This window comes from Tenebrio molitor, chromosome 4, assembly GCF_963966145.1.
Source record: "Tenebrio molitor chromosome 4, icTenMoli1.1, whole genome shotgun sequence".
In the NCBI taxonomy this organism is placed as follows: Eukaryota; Metazoa; Arthropoda; class Insecta; order Coleoptera; family Tenebrionidae; genus Tenebrio; species Tenebrio molitor.
The window spans coordinates 27,163,629-27,180,266 of record NC_091049.1 but is presented as its reverse complement, the minus strand read 5'-3'; the positions used below and the strand labels follow the sequence as shown (position 1 = coordinate 27,180,266).

The window sequence follows — 16,638 nt, the reverse complement described above, 5'->3', positions numbered from 1 at the left end:
TATTTTTATGAAAATTAATTGTCCTTGTAAGTCTGAAATATCAGAATCTGACGTTCTTTTCGCTACCTGGGAAAAATATTTATTAAATTTGCAATTTTTCAGACCACGTAGAAATCGTTTATCTTGGTACGGTTGTATTTTGCTGACGATGACTCAAGTAACTTCTTTTAACGGTAAGTTAGTTTTTTGAAGTAACAGATTTATTCATCAGAGATTACTAATTTTCAGAGTCCCACGATCCTTCTGGGGTGTTGAAAAAAGTATTCATCGACTTTGGCTACCACAAAATTACAAAATTGTTCAATGCTAGTTTGGCTTTAACCAGTTGTGTTGGTCTGTCGCTAATTGTTCACTTTACGATAAAGAACTTCAGCAAAGATTTGGTCATGAGATATGCACCATCATTTAGCGTTATGCTCTATGTAAGTAAAAGATTTAATTTGATTCACTTCTTTCTTGCATTTTTACGACTGCGCCCGCAGATGATAACGTCGATGATTATTTCCATGTTCATCGAAAATGAGGTTTTTTATTTACTCGGCGAACAGAAACGTCTCTTTTGGTCAATCAACAGCGCTGGTTCTCAAGCTCGACTTATCATTTTGAAGAAAGCTTCAAGAATCAACTGTTACACTTATATTATTTACACAGTTTTAGCCCTTTGGAGCATTGCTATGTTACCAGTTTTTGGTAACCACAGAGAATGGTTAATGATTGAAGACGTTTCTGATCAATATTTAGGGTCAAGTTCAAAAATGATTTCTCAAATGTTTTTTTATTGTGCACCTTTTGCTATTTATTCATCATTTCGTCACTGTGGTACCTTGTTGTATAACATATTACAGTTATGCTTGCAATTTTTTTTGATCAATGAACATATTTTACAAATTTCTGATGACAAGACTATTCCGGAAAAATTATCATTTGAAAAACGTCTCCACCATCAAAACCAAACATTCAAGAAGTTTTGTTTTTGCATCCAACATCATGTTGTAATAACAAGGTAGAGTGACAACACAAATTCTAGATAGTTATGTTTTTGCAAGGATTATGTTTGTAGATTAACAAAGGAACTAGTGGAAATGGTGAGATCTGTGATGGCATTTTTTTTTGCTTTTAGGTGTTCTGATTTGTATTTCTGCATTGTACTTCGTATCTTATGTGCGTTTCATTTAATAAGAGAAGTAGGCAACAGATCAGAACGATTGCTAATGTTTCAGATTTTTGCGGACGCGAGCAACATTTTGAAGCTTCGCTTATGTTTGGCGATTATCTTTAACGTTGTTGTTGTTGCCACTTTCTGTCAGGCTGGTCAGATGCTAATCGATGAGGTGGCTAGAATATCGAAATTCTCTTCGACAACCTTAATTGAAATATTTTCAGAGTAGTTGCAATTTTGACACTTTGACGAAATGTGCCTGGTACAACTGGAATAAGAGGAACAAGACGGTTTTACACATTTTCTTGACGAATTGCTTAAAACCATTTGCGATCACTTTTGCTGGAATAGTTTTAGACCACAAATTGGCAATTACTGTAAGAAACTATTTATAGGCAAATCTGCAATAATATGTGCAATTTATGTTTTTGCAGATGTTTCGTACAGCTTGTAGTTACGCACTGGTTTTTTACAACTTACAAAAAAACGCTTGATCTGGGAAGATTGAGTTATTAATTAAAAACCAAGTGTTCAGTTTCTAGATTAATCATTTTTACAATTTATTGCATATTTTTTTTTAAATAAAATGTATTCTCACTATAGCATCATAAATGAAGGTTAACACAGTTTGTTTATTACAACAAATGTTTTATTTTGGAAAGAAGTTTGCATTTATACAGTAGGTAAGCAGTTCCTTTGTTAAAAATTGTGTAGGTTTTTTTTTTTTGTAGTCTTTCCCCTTTCACCACTCCTGGCCTATCAGGTACCTTGCGGTCGGCTTGTTTTTTCTTCTCTTTTTCCTTATGTGGTGCGGTGGGGCTCCGGGGTACTTTCCCCGGCCACCCACGCCCACCCTCTCTTCTCCTTTCCTAAGAGGAACAAGACGGTTTTACACATTTTCATGACGAATTACTTAAAACCATTTGCGATCACTTTTGCTGGAATAGTTTTATACTATAAAATAGCAATTGCTGTAAGAAAGTATTGTTAAGCAAATATGCGCTGATCACCGCAATTTCTGTTATTACAGATGTATCGTACAGCTTGCAGGTACGCTCTGGTTTTCTATAACATACAAAAGGCTGCCTGATCTTTAAAGATCCAGTAATGCCATATCTCCGAATTATTATTTATTGTCAGTTGTACTTTAAACATGTTTTGAATAACACAATAGATAGAAACTGAAGAAAATGTACTAAAATGCATGTCTCACATCACTGTTGTCATAAAAAACAAGCTGTTCATGTTTCTTCTTAATTGTTTGCACCGAGCGCACCATTTTTGAAATTTGCAATAGTAGATTACATCACTAAGAGTAGAAGTGAGTTTTTTTGTGCCAAGGCCAGAGATTGAAAACCGAGACGAAGTCGAGGTCGACAACTGGGCGGAGCACAAAAGGACCTTTTGACAATGGCTTGTCATGCTTCAGAAACTGTTTTCCTATTTAAAAAATTGATCACTTTTGTGATTTTTGTTCAGCATTATAGTGAATAAATTGTTTCGAGAAAATGTTATTTTTTCATTTTTGCTACGAACAACCTACTTTAAAGGAATTGTCACAAATTAATTATAGATTATTTGATTTTCATTTTTGTACAGATAGGTTAAAAGTAGGTAGTGATTTAATGAAGAAAGAAAAATAAAAAGAAAATTCTCTGTTTACGAATTCGTTTTTCCTAAACTAGAAATATGAATCGAAAACTCGCTTTAGTGGTAAGCTGTTTATGACCAAACTCAATTGTCTCTTTGGCCACTTAGGAAAATATTTGTGGAGTTTGGTATTTGTCAAACTTCTTTTTGACTTATGCCACTCGCCTACGGCTCGTGTCAGCAAACTTTTTACACCATATACTATTGTCTGTATACGTTTATATTTTACTAAATCGGAAGAAGACACGAGTGACTAGCTTCAACGGACGCTAAGTTAATCAATATGATTGATTTATTAATAAGAGACTGTACATTTCCGAGTCTGATGATCTTTTTATCGAGTTGAAAAAATATTTGTCCAATATGGTTGTCGCAAATTTCCAAAACTTTTGAACGTGCGAAATTAAAAATACTTTGAATATCTGCACAATAGAATAGATTAATATGGTGTCATTGCAATGAAAGACAATTGCAGCGTAGTTTATTACTTAAAAAATATTAAACTCCTTCTGTTACACGAAATGTCTTGCACCTCTATGTCTTAGGTGACAAATGAATAAATGATGAAGCATTTTCTTTGAACATTTTCATCATTCCACTATTTTCTTCGAAGACCTACTTATTATTCGCCCCACGGTTTTTTCCAAAAGAAAGATCTCTTTGTGTACAACATTAATAAGTTTGTTTGGAAAGTTGAAAGGTGAATCAAGGGCGTGGCTTAGTGGTAAGCTGACTGTGACAAAGCTCAGGTGCCTCAACGTTTCAGATTTCAGACCTTGATTGTTTTTTCGCAAAAATATTTATTGAATTCGCAATTTTTCAGACCCCGGAAAAATAGTTAATCTGGATACAGTTGTACTTTATTAAATTGGAAGATGACTCAAGCGACTCGTTTCGACGGTAATTTTTTTCTTAGTACTGATTCATTCGTTGGAGGTCATAATTATGAATTCCAGAGTCTGATGATCCTTTCATCGGTTTGAAAAAAGTATTTATGAATTCGGCTATCACAAGTTTACGACATTTCTAAATGCTTGTTTGATCATATGTTATATGAGAGCGACAAAAATTGACAGTTCACATGGAAGCGGCAAAAATTTCACAACATGGGCACGGTCTGCTTCGACTACAATCATTTATAATAACCCTGTACTTGTTTTTACAACTGTTTAAGTACTGTTACAAAGATCCTTTTTCCGTGTTACTTTTTACGGCAAGTTTTTCTTTCATTTGAAAATGACATAAAAAGTTACTATCGTGAATCTTCAAAATGACAAACTTCTAAATTGAAAGAATTACGATTTGATTTGACAAATTCTTACTAAAGCAAACGTTCACCTTTTCTGTGACACTCCTAGTCGCTCCCTCACTCTTAGAGGTGGATGAAACAATTATGTAATAAATAGTGTTTCAGAATTAAAATAAACTACTGTCAAAGAACAATTAAATCTTCAATTCTAAACGAAAATTGAGCCGTTGGAAAGTGCTCATCTTTGAAAAACAACAATCGCTTCATTTATTAAAAAAATTAATATTTTACTGTCTATCCCTAATTTGTCCCTTCTACACACATTAATCAGACTATCAACTAGAATATTTAGTATTTTAGCCGATCGATTGGAATAATTAATTAATTTTATTATTATTTTAAGAAAGCGATGCATTGACCTACGAGTATTTACTCCTATCGGTGAAGATCATTATCATCATCATCATCATTATTATATTGCTATTGAAACGTCGATATCAGTCAAAAGCAGTCATTTGAGATAAAGAGAATAAAATAAAAAAAATGCTTCTTGATGTACAATATTAATCAGTTCCTTCCTGAAGTAGAAAGGAGAATCAAAGACTCGCTTCAGTGGTAAGCTGTTCACGACGGCGATTCAACGTTTCAAATTTCCTAATTAGACAATTAGTTGAGTACTTGGAAAAAATATTTGTTGAAATTGGAATTTTTGTGATAACCATCCTAGCAAAATTATTTATCCGAAATTGTATTTTACTGAATCGGAAAAAATGAATCGAGTAACTCCTTTCGATGGTAAGTTTTTCACAACACTTAGTTATTCATTAGAGATGAACAATTTCAGAGTCTGACGATCCCTTTGTGGGATTGAGAAAAGTAGTTTATGAGTTCGGCTACCATAAGTTTACTAAGATTTTAAACGCTTCTATGAGCTTAGCTTTTTGCTGTCTAATGTTGATCTCCCTCCATTATTTAATAGAGAATTTCAACAAAGATTTGGTTATAAGATATTCACCGGCATTTATCGTTTCCACTTACGTAAGTAAGAAATATCTGCTTCATTGCATTTTTCGAGTACAATTCCAACTCCAGATGATGACATCGATGTTTATCTCCATGGTTCTCGAAAAAAGGGCTCATTATTTGGTCAGCGAACAGAAACGTCTGTTTTGGTCCATCAACAGCGCTGGCCCTTCAGCACGTCTTTTGATTTTGAAGAAGGCTTCACAAATTAATCGCTTCATCTATCTTATTTACGCAATTTCAGCTGCTTGGGGCATTGTGATGTTACCAGTTTTTGGCAGTCACAAAGAATGGGTCATGGTTGAATACGTTTTTGACCGATATTTCGGGTCAAGTTCAAATATTTTATACCATATAACATATTCTTGTGCGCCTTTCTTTATTTACACATCAGTTCGTCACTGTGCCAGCTTGTTTTACATCATACTGCAGTTGTACTTGCAAATGTTTTTGATCAATCAACACATTTTGGAAATTTGCGATGACAAGACCGTTCTTGAGAAATTGACGTTTGAACAACGTGTCCGACACGAAAACGAAACATTCAAAAAGTTGTGTTTTTGTATCGACCATCATGTTGTCATAACAAGGTAAAGAGACAACACAAATTCTAGATAAATGTTGTTGTTTGCAAGAATTATATTTGTAGGTTAACAAAGGAACTAGTCGAAATGGTGAGATCCGTGATGGCATTTTTTTTGCTTCTTGGTGTCCTAAGTTGCATATCCGCGTTGTACTTCATGTCTTACGTGCGTTTCATTTAGTTAGAGAACTAGACAACAGATCAGGACGATTTTTAATGTTTCAGGTTTATGCGGACGCGAGCAACATTTTGAAGGTTCGGTTATGTTTCGCGGTTATGTTTAACGTTCTGGTTGTTGCCACTTTTTCTCACGCTGGTCAGATCCTAATCGATGAGGTATCTAGAAAATTGAACTTTTCTTCGACAAAGCTAATTTGATTATTTTCAGAGTGGTCGCAATTTTGACACTTTGGCGAAATGTTCCTGGTACAATTGGAATAAGAGAAACAAGACGGTTTTACACATTTTCATGACGAATTGCTTAAAACCATTTGCGATCACTTTTGCTGGAATAGTTTTGGACTATAAAATGGCCATTGCTGTAAGAAAATATTTATAAGCAAATCTGCGCTAATTTCTACAATTTATTTTTTTGCAGATGTTTCGCACAGCTTGTAGTTACGCTCTGGTTTTTTACAACTTTCAAAAAGCCGCTCGATCTTGAAAAGATCCAGTTACGTCATATTGTCAAATTGTTACTTCTGGGTAGTTGTACTTTAAAATAGTATATTACACTCGTTTAATGAGACGTTTTATCACACTCGTTCCATTAAAGCATTCCCCGCTACGCTCGTTGTGCTTCAAACATACTCGTGTAATAATAATATACTATTAATCTTATCTGTAGATATAGACTGCCTCAAAACTTGTGAAAAAATGCCAATGCTCGACTATCACTTTTGCCACATTGTTCACTAATTTTATAGAAATAATTGTTAAAGAATTCTAAATATGCACAGCTCAACGGAGGAACAGGTTTTTATCTTTCAATGGTCACCTAGGTTAGATAGTGGGAATAAAAAGTTATCTAATTTATCTGAATGTTGAAGTTTAATGAATAATTCCTTTCATAATAATTTTATTTTGAACAGACAATGATTTTGCAAGTATGTATCCAATTTGTATATAATTTAGTGAGTGCTTTTACGCACGGGATTACGACATTCGCTGCGGTCGTGTGTGTAAACTTCCGATTAAAAAAGGTAGTGCTTGAAACACATGCCGCATAAATAACTAATTTCATGATTGAAAATTGCGAAACCTCGTGTCGTAGACTATGTAAACAATGTGGTTTAAATAAGTTTTCTCTTTAACCAATTATTAAGTTGACACTCGTTCCACTAATAAATCAAATTAATAAAGCAAACATTGTGTTTCTTAGGGAAATAATAGTCATAATCGTCATCATTATCATTATTCATAAGTCAATTGCTGCCCAAGACTAAAACGGAGAAAGGACAAATCGATTGTCATTATAACGTGCCTTCAAATAAATTTATATTTAGAGCAACCTATGGAAGTTCAATTGTTTGCAACATTTTTACAGCGTAGAAAATGACACAAGAATCGTCTGGTCTGACATTTAACGAAATAAAATTAGGTTAGAAAATATTTTTAATTTTTGTAGTGCATTCATCTCAGATTATTGAAATTCACATTAATAAATAATCCAAACATAAGTCCAATCACAAATTATTTGCTAACTAATGGCTTTTCGCCAATATACGGAAGATGATGTTTCAGCTTTCGAAATCTTTGAGGCATTGCTGCAAATTTTAGTTAATCTTCGGGAGAAAAATACCCCAAATTCGAATAAGATCGCAAAATTTCAAAAGCACCAAAGTCAAGTAACTGTTAACATAAAGAGAACAAGTAAATGGGATGTTACACGGTTAGTTCATATTCTCCATTCAATTTCAGTATTTATATTGACCTTAAAAATTATGATTTCCCTTTCATATTTTGCAGACCTAATTTATTATCCATAAGGCACATAACATCAAAAAATGAAATTTATAAGTTAATTAGGTCAAATTTTGCCATTTTCTCAATTATTAATTGTTTAATTTATTCAACTTTGTAGCATATGCACACTCAGGTATTTTCACACAATTTTACCATGTTAAATTAATTTTAGCGTATGGTATTATTGAAATAAACGCATTTTGATATTCAAATTTGTATTTGCTTCATGATTTACGACATAATGTCCAAATATCTTAACAATAAGATTTATTAGAGGATTTTTACTGCCACAGCAGGGGGTCCTTTGTAAAATCGAAGAAAAATCAAAAAAATCAATAAAAGCAACTTTTCCATTAAAATCGATTTAATTCAAAAACTATCAAACATTTTTCGAAACGGATTGCAGATATTGATTTTATACGCCATTAGCCACATTCTGATGTAAAAAGTTGAACATAATTTTTTTTTGAAAAACAGTTTTTTATAAATATCTGCTCAATAAAAAAAAATTTTTTTGAAATAAATTATACCGCTCGAAAGTAAATTCTTCAACAAATTAACTCTGTAAATTTTATAAATTTTTCTCAATTCTTAAGGGTCATTTTGCCACCGGCGCACAGAGGGGTATTGGACGGTGAAAGTTGATCAAAAGTCGAAAATTTAAAATTAATTTCATATAGTTGGGCAATGTAACCACAAAAAAATACTCTTTTTAAAAAGATTAAATTTGACCCCTCATGCCATTTAAAAAAAATCAAGTTAGCCTGGTATCTTCAAAATAAATGATGTTGAAAAATTGAAAAAATCTTAGATGATAGATTTTAAACACTTCTAACTGTGTGCCAAATTTCAAGGAGCTCTGCTAAACCGTTCTGAAAATATTTAGCTGTATCCATACCTCTAGCGACCCTGTATATTTAAAAATAATTGGTGTGTTTTGGTGATTTTTTTCTTTTTAAGTCACTTCTGTATAGAGGTTAGTACACGTAAAAATTAGAAGTGGGCCTTGGAAGACCTTGGAAATTAGTTTAAAACACACCACTTTTACAACATACGTTATTTATAACTTCCAGTTGCAATTCCTTTGTGTTAATGGTATTAAAAAAATTATCAAAATGCTAACTGACTCGAGTCCATCCCAGAAAACTTTATAAATACAGAAAAAATTGACACTGAAACTTTGTATAACCAATAACGTAGCAGGTCAGAACGCAGCCCTGAGAAACAATAAGGTTCGTCTGGGCGTCCGCCATCGTGCATTTTTTTTTTTTTGAAACTGGCAAATGACAACATACTATCTACTACCCCAGTATAAGCTTCAACTTAATGAAATTAAATTTTAAATTTTCGACTTTTGATCAACTTTCAGCGTCTAATACTCCTCTGTGCGGCGGTAAAAGATGAATCACCCTGTATACAGTGTGTCTCAATATTATAAAAACACTAATGTTATGTTTTTTAAATGGAACCTACCCAGTTTGATTTTATTTTTGAATTCTATGAATCAAATTTATACAGATCGTTTTTACTCATCTGCCATCGTTTTTGATCAGTGGCGACTTTTTTACCCGAATCTCGAATTGCAGGGGTCCCTTCGAAAGTTCGTACCTTCCAAATCGTCGCACATAAATTAAAATGATTGACGCTGTGCTGCTTGATTTCTGAATGTTTGCCGCATCTGCTGAGTGTTTACTCAACAACCTGCTCAGTCGCATATGCCTACTGCGATTTTTTAAACATAACGAACTAAAAATGTCAAAAACTAATTTTTTTCAAATGTCACCCCATATTTATTATTGCACTGGTCGAAAGCTCATGAATAAATGACTAAGCTGGGCAAATACGGAAGTTTCAGGCACGAACAGCATTATACGAGTTTGAGATGCGAACTATGTGATCCGATTTAGATTTGACTTGTTTTCGCAATTAATCTGAACCCGACGCGATGCCCTGGAATCTCATAGGTCACCCTGGTCTACTCCGGTGGTTGAAAATAAAAGGGAAAAAGGTTTTAACAGGGCCAAAGGGTACCTCTCTTCACGTGTCAGCTGGCCTAGTTTGGTCACTGCCCCCACTTGGGGGTGACGCGGCTAATTTTGTGTTCTTACGCCGCACCACAGCTTATTAAGTGCGACAGAGACTGGCGGTAGCTTCCGAACTCGAGACTCCAAGACACAAATAATGAATGAAAATGTTTTATAATGATTGTATAATAGTTGGCCTTGGCGAGAGCACGATTCCCCCAAATCGGTAAATGCAAGAAGATCACATACTTCGCGATAAAGAATTTAATCCAAGATTTTGAAACGATAAAGAACTAAAGCCGTTTGACTACTTAGATCGCGACTACAATTAAGTACAAAATTAGATAAATAATTTTTGTTGTATATTCCTCTGGTTTTATTATTTTAAAGAGAATTTCAGCAAAGATTTGGTTATAAGATTATTCACCGGGTTTTATCATTTACATCTACGTAAGTAAAAAAACATTAATCTGCTTCATTGCATTTTTCGTTTTGTACAATTGCAACAGATGACATCATCGATGTTTATCTCCATGGTTCTCGAAAAAAAGGCTCGTTATTTAGCCAGCGAACAGAAACGTCTGTTTTGGTCCATCGACAGCGCTGGCCCTCAAGCACGTCTTTTGATTTTGAAGAATGCTTCACAAATTAATCGAAAATTGAGCCGTTGGAAAGTGTTGATCTTTGAAAAAGAACAATCACTTGATATATTAAAAAAATATATTTTACTGTCTATCCACTGATTTGTCCCTTCTACACACATTAGTCAGACTATCAACTAGAATATTTACTATTTTAGGCGATCGATTGGAATAATTAATTAATTTTATTATTATTTTAAGAAGGCGATGCATTCACCTACGAGTATTTACTACTATCGGTGAAGATCATTATCATCATCATCATCATTATTATATTGCTATTGATACGTTGATATCAGTCAAATGCAGTCATTTGAGATAAAGAGAATAAAATAAAAAAAATGCTTGTTGATGTACAATATTAATCAGTTCCTTCCTGAAGTAGAAAGGAGAATCAAAGACTCGCTTCAGTGGTAAGTTGTCCACGACGGTGGTTCAACGTTTCAAATTTCCTAATTAGACAATTATTTGGGTACTTGGGAAAAATATTTGTTGAAATTGCAATTTTTGTGATAACCATCCTAGTAAAACTATTTGTCCGAATGTTCGTTGTATTTTACTGAATCGGAAAAATGAATCGAGTAACTCCTTTCGATGGTAAGTTTTTCACAACACTTAGTTATTCCTTAGAGATGATCAATTTCAGAGTCTGACGATCCCTTTGTGGGATTGAAAAAAGTATTTTATGAGTTCGGTTACCACAAATTTACTAAGATTTTAAACGCTTCTATGAGCTTAGCTAGTTGCTGTCTAATGTTGCTCTCTCTCCATTATTTGATAGAGAATTTCAACAAAGATTTGGTTATAAGATATTCACCGGCATTTATCGTTACCACCTACGTAAGTAAAAAATATTAATATGCTTTATTGTACAATTCCAACTCCAGATGATGACATCGATGTTTATCTCCATGGTGCTCGAAAAAAGGTATCATTATTTAGCCCGCCAACAGAATCATCTGTTTTGGCCCATCGACAGCGCTGGCCCTCAAGCACGTCTTTTGATTTTGAAGAAGGCTTCACAAATTAATCGCTTCACCTATCTTATTTACGCAATTTCAGTCGCTTGGAGCATTGCCTTGTTACCAGTTTTTGGCAGTCACAGAGAATGGATTCTGCTTGAATACGTTTTTGACCGATATTTCGGGTCAAGTTCAAATATTTTATACCATATGGCATTTTCTTTTGCACCTTTCTTTATTTACACATCAGTTCGTCACTGTGGCAGCTTGTTGTACAGCATATTGCAGTTGTACTTGCAAATGTTTTTGATCAATCAACACATTTTGGAAATTTGTGATGACAAAACCGTTCTTGAGAACCTGACTTTTGAACAACGTGTCCAACACGAGAAGGAAACATTCAAAAATTTGTGTTTTTGTATTGACCATCATGTTGTCATAACAAGGTAAAGTTACAACACAAACTCTAGATAATTATGTCTTTGCAAGAATTATATTTGTAGGTTGACAAAGGAACTAGTCGAAATGGTGAGATCTGTGATGGCATTTTTTTTGCTTCTAGGTGTCCTAATTTGTATTTCTTCGTTGTACTTCGTATCTTATGTGCGTTTCATTTAATTAGAAAAGTAGGCCACAGATCAGAATTATTGTTAATGTTTCAGATTTATGCGGACGCGAGCAACATTTTGAAGGTTCGGTTATGTTTCGCGGTTATGTTTAACGTTCTGGTTGTTGCCACTTTTTCTCACGCTGGTCAAATGCTAATCGATGAGGTATCTAGAAAAATGAACTTTTCTTCGACAAAGCTAATTTGATTATTTTCAGAGTAGTTGCAATTTTGACACTTTGACGAAATGTGCCTGGTACAACTGGAATAAGAGAAACAAGACGGTTTTACACATTTTCATGACGAATTCCTTGAAACCATTTGCAATCACTTTTGCTGGAATAGTTTTGGACTATAAAATGGCCATTGCTGTAAGAAAATATTTATAAGCAAATCTGCGCTAATTTCTACAATTTATTTTTTTTGCAGATGTTTCGCACAGCTTGTAGTTACGCTCTGGTTTTTTACAACTTTCAAAAAGCCGCTCGATCTTGAAAGATCAAATTATGTCATATTGTTGTATTTTAAATATTTTGAATACTTCAATAATTTAATAATTAGGTAGATTTGTATGTATCACTGCAGTCAAATTATTCATTATTTTTTTAACAACAACAAGGTTAAAGCACTTCTTTTTATACAGGGTGAGTCGGGAGGAACAGACGAAACTCCATGAGTATATTTACAGGTGAAAATAATGTAAAAAAAAAAATCATATGTTCTTATTCAATTTTCATTTGTTTTCAAGTTATAGCGTAATTAAAAATTGTATTCCATACTGATCAATTAAATTACGATTCTTCACTATAACATACTAGTATCTGATTGAGAGAATTTTTGTATACTTAACTTGTGGAAAATCAAAATTCAACAATTATTTTTCGTAAACCGCCGACAGAATTGTTAAATTCTGAAAAGTTTTGTCACAGTCACCCTACCACTGAAGTATTCTTGTGTCGTTTAATATTGTAGATAACTAGATATTTTTCTCATTATTCTTTTTTTCTAAAATGACGACTTTTAATAGACATTTACTTGCAAATAATGATGATGTTGATAATTAACAGTAATTATTTAGTCTTCTGTAATTAGATACGTGCTTCGTCTACATAAATAATAATAAAAGCATTTGTTATGTATTCCAAAGAGTTTTATTCTACCTCATTTCATCATACTCATATTTATTTCCTATATTTTTGCATTGTTGATAATAATCGATGAGTGGACAGTCTGGCTATTTCTTGTGGTTGCGTGCAGTAGCGGCGAGAGCTTAAGCTTAACAATTAAGAAAACTTAAAATAAACAATTTCCATAAGAGGAAAACATTTTAGTAGAAATTTAAACCAGTTTAAAGCGATATAGAACAACGATCGTTCTCGAATTGTCCTTTCTCCGTTTTCGTCTTTGGTAGCAATTGAATTGTGAATAACGATAATGATGATGATGACGATGATTATTATTATTTCTCAAAGAAACATCCCTAATGTTTGCTTTATTGATTTGATTTATTAGCGGAACGAGCTTCAACTTATTAGTTGGTTAAAGAGAAGATTTAAATTTTCAAGCAAAACATTTGTTATTTATGCAACATGTGTTTATAAACTTTTTCTAATCGAAAGTTTACACATTTTCATTAATCCTCAAAATATGTACTTAAGATTCAGATAAGTCAGATAACTTTCTACTTTCATTACACAACCTAGGTATTAACCAGTTAAAAGGAAAAACCCGTTCCTTCATTGAAGTGCAAATTTGTGGCATATTTGTAATTAAACGGCGAGAATTGCAAATTAGAAACAGAGCCCTTTATCGTAGAAAATAACTAGAATCGTTTGCACTTTTAGTTAGAAAAGTAACAAAGCAAAGTAGAAAGGGAGTCGAAAACAGAGACCACAGGGTAACGGTAGATAAGGTAGTCGTAGAAATCAGAGGTGTGAGTGAGAGAGAGAGAATGAAAATTACGAATTAATTAGAACAGTTTTGGAGAATCAAATCAATGTAGAACAATTTTTAGGAGTAGCAGATCAACGGAATTTAGTTGCATGACATGGCATTTGCGTTTCAGCGTTTCAAGCCCAATTTAGGTTTCAAAATAATATTAATTCGTCTCATTTTAATTCTGTTTGTTTCATTTTAATTCTGTTTGTTTCATTTTAATTCTATTGGTTTCGTTTTAATTCTATTTGTTTCATTTTGATTCTGTTTAATTCTTGGTGCTGATTTTTATTATTGTATAGATTCAGTAATTCAGTGTTCCTGTTTAATTCTGTTTGTTCCATTTTTAATTGTGTTTGTTTCTTGACGTAGAGGTTTATTATTGTATAGAGTCAGTAATTTAGTGTTCTTTTTTTACGTTCGGTACCTCCAGCAGCCATTTTGTGACCACGTGCTTTGCAATGACAAGGTAAATTATTTCATTAATTCTTGTACATTATTCGTATTCGCGATTTAATTAGTCAAACAGGCTTTAGTTTTTTTATCGTTCTAAAGTAAAGATTATATTATTTTCTGTGAGCATTTGATGACCACGTGACTCTTTGGAATCTTGAATTAAAATCGTTATTGCGAAGTCTGTGATCTGCTTGCATTCAGAAGGTGACTGGCTCGCCTTCGGCTCTCCAGTCATATCCTTGTGTCGCCAGTAAAAACCCTTTTTACCATGCTAGTAATGTTAAATACTATTGCTGAATTTGCAATTTTAGAAAGTACCATTCTGGCAAAATTATTATTTCTCCGAAAATTCGTTGTATTTTACTGAATCAGTAAGCTGAATCGGGTAACTCCCTTCGAAGGTACGTTTTTCACAACACTAAATTATTCATTAGAGATGATCAATTTCAGAGTCTGATGATCTCTTCTATTTACAATCGAGTGTGGGATTTTGCAACGCGAAGTTTAATTTGAAACACGACGCGCAGCGGAGTGTTTCATAAACTGAGCGTTGCAAAATATTTCACACACAAGGTATGTATAATGCTTTTTGGCCGACGTTTTTTAATTTAAAATATTCAATACTTTTATCGTGTCCTTGAATTACCATGTGATCAAATATCGCTACCATCTTTAAATTGATTTAAATTTATATCAAGGGTTTTGCTCTTGTCGGAATTGTATATTTGAAGATTTTCTAATTGTTAGGCTCGACCTCTCGCCGTTACTGCACGCAACCACAAGAAGTAGCCAGAGTCTCCACTCGGTGCTTATCAAGTATGCAAAAAATCTAGGAAATATAATAATATATAGAATAAAACGCTTTGGGACACATAATAAAAATAAATGCTTCTATTGTTATTTATAGAGATGAAGGACGCATGTAATTACAGTCATTTAAATAATTACCGTTAATTATCAACATCATCATTCTGTACAAGTAGATGTCTACTAAAAGTTATCATTTAAGAAAAATAGAATAATGAGGAAAATATCTGATTATATACAATATTAAACAGTTTTCTTTATTCTAAAATAAAGGATGCTTTAGTGGTTGGTTGACTGTGACAACATTCAGATGTGTCAAGGTTTCAAATTTCAGAATTTAACGATTCTGTCGACGGTTTATGAAATCTAATTGTTGAATTTTGATTTTCCAGAGGTAAAGTCTACAAAAATTCTCTCAAACAGGGATTTCGCTGATTGGGAAAATGCATCAAGCGACTCGCTTCGATTGTAAGTTCTGGCAAAATTCAATTATTCGGTACAGATTATAAATTTCAGATTCAGATGATCCGTTTCGAGGATTAAAAAGAGTATTTATCGACTTTGGCTATCACAAGTTTACAAAGCTTTTGAATGCTTTTTTGGTTTTAGTTAATTGCTATAATCTGTTGCTCACTGTTTATTTTGTTATAAAGAATTTCGATAAAGATTTAATCATTAAATGTACTCCATCAATTGTCGTTTACGTCTATGTAAGTAAAAAATCAAATTTTCTTCATTCATCTACAGATTACGACATCGATGATTGTTGCCATCCTTCTCGAAAATCAGACTTTTTTCTTGGTCAGCGAACGCAAACGCCTGTTTTGGTCCATGGACAGCGCTGGCTCTCAAGCACGAATCTTCATTTTGAAGAAAGCTTCACAAATCAACCGTTACACTTATTTTATGTATACAGTTGCAGCCCTGTGGAGCATTATTATGTTACCAGTTTTTGGTAGTCACAGAGAATGGATGCTTACTGAAGACGTTTGCGAAGAATATTTCGGATTAGGATCAAAAATCTTGTACCACATAATTCTAGATGTGTCTTTGCAAGAATTGTGTTTGTAGGTTAACCAGAGACCTACTGGAAATGGTGAGATCTGTGATTGCAATTTTTTTGCTTCTTGGTGTCCTAAGTTGTATCTCTGCATTGTACTTCATGTCTTATGTGCGTTTCCTTTATTTAGAGAACTGGACAACAGATCAAGGTGATTTTTAATGTTTCAGATTTATGCAGACGCGAGCAACATTTTAAAGATTCGGTTATTTCTCGCGGTTATGTTTAACGTCTTGGTTGTTGCCACTTTTTCTCACGCTGGTCAGATCCTAATCGATGAGGTATCTAGAAAATTGAACTTATCTTCGACAACGTTAATTCTATTATTTTTAGAGTAGTTGCAATTTTGACACTTTGGCGAAGTGTTCCTGGTACAACTGGAATAAGAGAAACAAGACGGTTTTACATATTTTCATGACGAATTGCTTAAAACTATTTGCGATCACTTTTGTTGGAATAGTTTTAGACTATAAAATGGCAATTGCTGTAAGAAAGAATTTATAAGTAAATCTGCGCT

At 33.4% G+C, this 16,638-nt stretch overlaps 1 protein-coding gene across 4 annotated transcripts; it reads left to right on the top strand.

Moving 5' to 3' along the window:
- The first annotated feature begins 4,515 nt into the window (after positions 1 to 4,515).
- On the top strand, positions 4,516 to 16,402 carry LOC138129159 (odorant receptor 22a-like). Of its 4 annotated transcripts, XM_069045413.1 has the most exons (8): positions 6,339 to 10,891; positions 10,941 to 11,134; positions 11,182 to 11,702; positions 11,760 to 11,859; positions 11,919 to 12,029; positions 12,082 to 12,234; positions 12,293 to 16,157; positions 16,292 to 16,402. In XM_069045413.1, the coding sequence occupies exons 1-7, from the start codon at positions 10,867 to 10,869 to the stop codon at positions 12,356 to 12,358; spliced, it is 1,170 nt and encodes a 389-aa protein (XP_068901514.1). In that variant the 5' UTR covers positions 6,339 to 10,866; the 3' UTR covers positions 12,359 to 16,157; positions 16,292 to 16,402. The 4 variants fall into 4 exon arrangements, with proteins under 4 accessions (XP_068901512.1, XP_068901513.1, XP_068901514.1 ...); XM_069045412.1 differs by lacking the exons at positions 10,941 to 11,134; positions 11,182 to 11,702; positions 11,760 to 11,859; ... (2 more) ...; positions 12,293 to 16,157; positions 16,292 to 16,402 and adding exons at positions 4,520 to 4,853; positions 4,903 to 5,096; positions 5,151 to 5,671; ... (1 more) ...; positions 5,890 to 6,000; positions 6,053 to 6,205 and having other exon boundaries at positions 6,263 to 6,698; XM_069045415.1 differs by having other exon boundaries at positions 6,339 to 11,134.
- The last annotated feature ends 236 nt before the right edge of the window (positions 16,403 to 16,638 follow it).